Source organism: Nicotiana attenuata, unplaced genomic scaffold, assembly GCF_001879085.1.
Source record: "Nicotiana attenuata strain UT unplaced genomic scaffold, NIATTr2, whole genome shotgun sequence".
Lineage (NCBI taxonomy): Eukaryota > Viridiplantae > Streptophyta > Magnoliopsida > Solanales > Solanaceae > Nicotiana > Nicotiana attenuata.
In genome coordinates this window covers 206,082-212,556 of record NW_017672180.1, presented here as the reverse complement: position 1 = coordinate 212,556, position 6,475 = coordinate 206,082, and the positions used below count along the sequence as shown (strand labels likewise).

The 6,475-nt window shown below is 36.5% G+C and overlaps 1 protein-coding gene across 1 annotated transcript; it reads left to right on the top strand.

Moving 5' to 3' along the window:
* The first annotated feature begins 1,173 nt into the window (after nucleotides 1-1,173).
* LOC109212185 (TBC1 domain family member 15-like) lies at nucleotides 1,174-5,863 on the top strand. The gene is made up of 7 exons (XM_019375812.1): nucleotides 1,174-1,293; nucleotides 1,371-1,481; nucleotides 2,168-2,239; nucleotides 2,441-2,557; nucleotides 3,378-3,527; nucleotides 4,268-4,368; nucleotides 5,389-5,863. Exons 1-7 carry the CDS (start codon nucleotides 1,189-1,191, stop codon nucleotides 5,717-5,719), a joined length of 987 nt encoding a protein of 328 aa, XP_019231357.1. The 5' UTR covers nucleotides 1,174-1,188; the 3' UTR covers nucleotides 5,720-5,863.
* Nucleotides 5,864-6,475: the final 612 nt, after the last annotated feature.

Genomic DNA, 6,475 nt, shown 5'->3' with positions numbered 1-6,475 from the left:
AATGTTTTTCAAAGATAGAATGTTACAACGCTAAATATCAGGCCATTTTAGCTGAACAATATTGGGGCATCATGTCCCTATTAAAAAAAGAGGGGGGGGGGGGGATTGTGTCTCTTAAGAAATCAATTTAGTGACTCGCTTTGGAATCCAACTTTTGAACTCTTATGACATTTGATGTCATTGGTAAAGACTAAGCATATTAGAAGTTGAACTAGTTTTGAGATAGACGATCTCTTGCAATGCTGTCATCTATAAAACTAAATTCTTGGAGGTAGTTCTATCCATGTCTAAAGCTATTCTTCTCAAATATTTTGAATTAGTAATTTTGAGATCTGTGTGTTTTAGTTTTGACTTGTGACCTTTTGAAATGCAAGACGTAAAACATATTGGTTCTTGTGATTTTTCTGTTGAGATTGTTTAGTTCTTTCAACTTTCGATACTGTTATGTGTATATATGTTGTTGTATGTGTATTATTTGCACCACAAATCCTTTCCCGGGAAAAACAGCTTGGGCAAATGTTAATGCTATCTTTAAGCTCTAAAAAAAATCTTTTAATGTCTAATAAATTGTCATTCAGTGAGAGTATTTATTATAATAGAGCAATTGTCTTTATCACAATTAGAGAGTCAAGTCTATATGACCCATTTCGTCGTAGGAGTTCTTTACAGAAAATTAAGCTCAACTGTAGGAGTTCTTTTACTGAAAATTAAGCTCATCTGTATTTTGTCCTTTTACTTTTGGTGTAAAGAATTTTGCGTAGTTGAAACTGAGACTTTATTAGAGTCCTTGTAAGAAGAATCTTGGACAGATGTAAATAGGTCTCTTCCTTCTTTTTTTTTTTTGGTAATTGTGATTTCCAACACAAGCTTTGTGTTGATGAATATACTGTTACCTTTATCAGAAAAAGGTCTATATGATCCATTTCCACAATTTGCGTTCAGTAGGGCAGATATATGTCCAATACAATTCTATCTTAATGTGTGTTATTTCCTTTGCATGATTATCTGAGAATGCTAATCCATTGGCAAGGCTTACCTTCGGCTTTTGTCAAATACTGCACATTGGTGTGTCTTCGACGACATCTATATTTGTAAATTTGCATGGATTATGACATATTGTGGGTTTTCGCTATGTTGGCCTATTGTTTTTATTGCATTTACAACTAAGTTCCTCATGTTTTACTCCTCATGCAGTGGTCCTCTTTCCTGGATTGTGAAGGTAGAGTCACAGACTCGGAAGCAGTAAGAAAGAGGATATTTTACGGAGGAGTCGAACAAGGTCTACGTAAAGAGGTCTGTCCTTGTACAGGTCAACCCCACTCTTCGTCCGTCTCTATGAGCATGAATATACTTATATGTCCTTATGGCAGGTGTGGCGATTTCTGTTGGGATATCATTCATATGATTCAACTTATGCGGAGAGGGAATACCTTGTGTCTGTCAGAAAGTCGGAATACGAAACGATAAAAAACCAGTGGAAGGTTTGTCATATTCTCACTGTGGGGGAGGGGTTTCAAAAGTAAAATGGTCCTGATTCCTTATTTAGTCAATCTTTATTGATGTCCTCCTTCAATTAGTAAAATGCTGTTTCTTAGAACGTATGAGTGTGCGATAGTTTAAATTTTAGATCACATTAGGTGCAATAAGATCCTTTTCTTCTTACATTTGTTTTGTTGCTCTTGTAAGTTTAAGGTCTCCGACACTTGCCTTTTTGATATTTGAGGGTTCGCCTTTCATTTTGCAAAATACAGATTGCTTATTAAGACTGATTTCCATGTTGATGCTGCCATAACCTGGTTTACTAATGGATATAGTGATTGATCATAGTTAATTAAGAATGAACACAATTATAAGTGTTGCTGGAGATTAAAATACTTTCTGACGCTTTTCTTATGGGAGACTCCAAACAGATCATCCAGGATCTTGGAAAAAGTTGATTCCCCGGAACTTTGTTCCGGGAGTTCATTCAATAATGTGAAATCCTAGTTTCATGTGAAGGATCAGATGAATTAAATCATTTATCTTTTAGATATGATTTTTCATGTGGGAAGTATATCCCTATGTTTTCCTATTGTCCAGGAGGAGCCAAGACAAGAAAGTCTCTTTCAGATATCTTTTGCTAAAAAATTAGTTTCCAATCTTATCTGCGCTGACCTTCTCTCTGCAGAGCATCTCTAAGGAGCAGGCTAGAAGATTTACAAAATTTCGAGAGAGGAAAGGCCTTATTGAAAAAGATGTGGTATGTGTCAAATTTATCTATTTTCACGGGCCTGTAAATGTTTTTTGTTTGAGAACCTAGATGCTCTTTTCATCCTTGCAATTCACAATCAGTGATACTACTAAAACTACTATTATTGGTTATTATTATGTTTATTATAAGGGGAAAAACTGATATTTTATTCTTCTTTCTTCCATTGTTCTTTCTTATTTGATCTGCAAGGTGAGGACTGATCGGTCAATTTCATTCTATGATGAGGATGACAGCCCAAACATTAAATATTTGCGTGATATACTGCTGACTTACTCATTCTACAACTTTGATTTGGGTTACTGTCAGGTAACATCTTCCTATAAGCTTAATTGTGTTCTTTGCTGATCAATACGTTCACACACTGTTTTACAAACAATTTGATCATATGTGACATCTCTGCTACATACATGTTTTTGACTTTCTGGCATTGAAATCCTTCTGGTCTGTTGCTACCCTTTTCTTTCTTCCTTTTCTCTCTTGATTGTTTTGTAGCCAATATAGGATGACTAGAGCTTGAACATTGACTCTTTATTGGTTGCACCCAGTCCAAGATTGATGTTAACTTTGTCCAGACATCATCAGTAGATTTATGGGAGAATAACTTTGTAAAATCAAACAACAGAACTACAAAGTTATAATTTCTTTTTCTACTCTATTCTAACTCCGAAAATTTTACATTAAACTGTAGAATTTTCTTAGTCAGAAGATTTACAAACTATAAATTTTCCTCAAAATTGCGTTGTTTTAATATTATAGGGTTTTTCCATAACGAAGCAGCAAGATATTTATGTCATTTCTTGCAAGTCTATTAGTTACCGCTGAAATTTCATGATAGTTGACCTTAGCAACCATTTTATCATGGGAAGATACAACCTTTCAGATTCTATGTAATATATATCACTTGTCCTAACTGATATTACCAAGTCTGTCTTATTGATGGTTTTTTGATTTTCTCATCTTCCCAAAAATCAGTTCGTTGGTATGATATTGGTGAAGATACCATACTCTATGCTATTGTGGAAACCCTTTTTGCTCAAATATTCTCTGTGCAACTTAATGCCTCTTCCTTTTCTTTCATAGTTTCTCACTGATTGATAGATAAACATCTTATTCTCTCGAGTTGCAGGGCATGAGTGATCTCCTTTCACCAATATTATATGTCATGGAAGATGAATCAGAATCATTTTGGTGCTTTGTGGCATTGATGGAACGACTAGGACCGAACTTTAACCGTGACCAAAATGGAATGCACTCTCAGCTTTTTGCATTATCAAAGGTTCTTTCCCTGACACTCTCTATCTCACTCACACTCTCTCCCCCTCCCTGCTCTCTTGTTTCCAGTTCCTAAAACCACCAATGGGTGGGATCTCCAACTTCGTGAGAAGGTTCTAGCATCAGCATTTACCTCCCAGTGAACCCCAAAGAGATGGTGCACTTAACCAGAGATTTATTGTAAGGGTACAGTGCAAGAGACTGTCATGTTTGCCCAAATTCAGAAGTTTATGTGCTAACTGTGTTTTGTTCTCTCTTTCCTTGTGTCTATAATAATTGTTTTGAAAGAGTAAACTGATACAGGGGTAGTTGGCATGTGTTTGATTGGTCTTCTAACTGATAAAGAAATGGACCTTGGGCCTAACTCAACCTCAAAAGTTAGCTCAAAGAGTGAGGACTTCCCAAGCCATATAAAGAGACCATGTTGCCCATCCCTTAGCCGATATGGGAGACTCAACACTAACCTGCTACCTATCTAAGAAGGCCTAACCTTTGTTGATACGCATTCATTGGCTTTATATATCTGTGTGCGCCTGATTATCTTAAGCTGGTAGGAACTGGTTGTTCAGCAAGTGACTTCATTAAAAAAAAAATGGTAGTTCAGCAAGTGAATAGTCCCATGCCATCTTGTTTCCCCCTTCTGATTCTTTCCAGCTATGTTAGATTCTTCTTTTGTATTATACACTTTTGAGCTGATAAATATTTGCTTTCCTACAGAAAATTAATGTTTTTACTGTGCTGCAGTTGGTGGAGTTGTTAGACAGCCCTCTGCATAATTACTTCAAACAGAAGGACTGCTTGAATTATTTCTTCTGCTTCCGCTGGGTTCTTATACAATTCAAAAGGCAAGCTACATACTCGTTTTCATCTTCTTTTTTCCCTTTTGCATATATTTCTAATCTCCATTTTCAATCTTATATTTGAAATGTTTCTGCTCAAAAGAATCTTATTTGGACTGTTCCATATGATCAAGTGGAAATCACAAAGAACTTTAGCTGCCCTTTGATGTTGTTAGTCCCATCTCTTGTACTAAGCTTCCTGCCCCTTTCTTTCAGTGTGCATGCCACTTTTGTATTTCCCTTTGTCTTACTATGTTTTTCCATTGACCCTCAGACAGTTAATTGGTCCTGGGACCTGAAGTAAAAAATTTCTTTCCCTATCTTGTTCGCCTGAACGCACTTCTGATACCTTGAATCCTGCCCATTTTCTAGATATCCTGAGCCTACCCAAAGTTTATTTCATCTCATGCCTGCATACTCATATGAGTCCTGCACATTCATAAAGCTAAATGCATGAAGGGAACAGCTAATCCTGTTCCTTCATTAGAGAAAAACGTGTGGGTTATCAAAATGCTACCATCTTGTACTTCACGTGAAATATTCACGATTAGACAAAGTCAAGGTTATGACCTCAGCTTTTAACTGCCACTATCTTGGATATTAGTCAAGATACTCACAAACAGGCATGAATCCAAATTAACTTGCTTACAACCCATGTCAGCACTTTCGTAACAAAGGGACATGGTTTCCTGTTTCATATGTACACTAACATTTTATGGATGTGCATCCTTTTCTCCCTCAGCACCCTTCTCCATGGGGAGAAAAGAATGAAAGAAATGAATTATGCCAAAGATCTTTTATTGCTTACCCACCACAGTGAACTGTGCTGGGATACACTATCATTGTCTGAAAGTTACCGTTGTGGTTCTTCTAGTTTCTTCAGTGCATTTCTCTTTTCTCAAATCCTGTACTGCTTTCTTTAGTGTCAGCCTCGGGTGCCACTAAATATATGCTACAATTTGCTGCTTCAATTCGTTTTTCTTTATTTGTTTAGTTTATTTATTTGTTGATTCTGGTCTTTTGTAGGGAGTTTGAATTTGAGAAAACAATGCGGTTGTGGGAGGTATTATGGACGCATTATAGGAGTGAGCACCTTCATCTGTATGTCTGTGTCGCAATTCTGAAAAGATATCGCAGCAAAATAATAAGAGATGAGATGGATTTCGACACGCTATTGAAATTTATCAATGAGCTGAGTGGCCATATTGACCTGGATGCTATTCTCAGGGATGCAGAGGCTTTATGTGTATGTGCTGGTGAGAATGGTGAATCTTGCATACCTCCCGGAACTCCACCTTCATTACCACTTGACGATGCTTCAATGTACTATCAACAGGATGATGATGATGTACTATAATTTCTTCTTAGGCTGTAAAATTTCTTGGTTCGATAAATGACCTTCACGATCAACGGTATTTTTCCATGTGCATATAATGAATTCATGTAAAGGGGACGAAGCAGATTTTTGCTAGCCATCTCTTCCACGTCAGTTCTTTTACTATATTTCTTGTCTCTGTTGCGATGCTTCAGCTTTTATGTTAGCAAGGCACCCTCGTCCAACAACAGGTAAAAAGGAGCCAACAAAGGGCAAAATACAAAATTGGCCGGTCGGCTGAAATTGATGGCATACGCTAGTCGAAAAGTATATAAATATGTGTTTTTTTGTGTATAATACACCTTTTATATTGTCGGCTATTATTTTGGAAGTGTCTAAAAATATATGTTGCTCCCAAATGCACGCGCAAGTATACGTGGTCGACAAGTAATATAATGATAAGTTGAGTGTCGAACCTACAAAGACTTGTGTAAACTACTCACGGAATTACTCAAATTGCAACTACTCACGGAATTACTCAAATTGCTATTCAGTCCAGCTAAAATCAAAGTCCAATGATATGATTATATTATACTACGATTCTAAGTAAAAACTAAATTATCAAGTAACTAATTGATTGTTGTGTATTCAGTAGAGATAAGTATTCCAGGGTTGTGATCAATTCACCATTCGTATTGTGTTCTAATTAACTCTCCCCTTCATATAATTCACTCATGGTTGCTAATTAATCGATAGATGCTCTCATAGCCTTCTCCCGAAGTACTACTCACCTGTTCT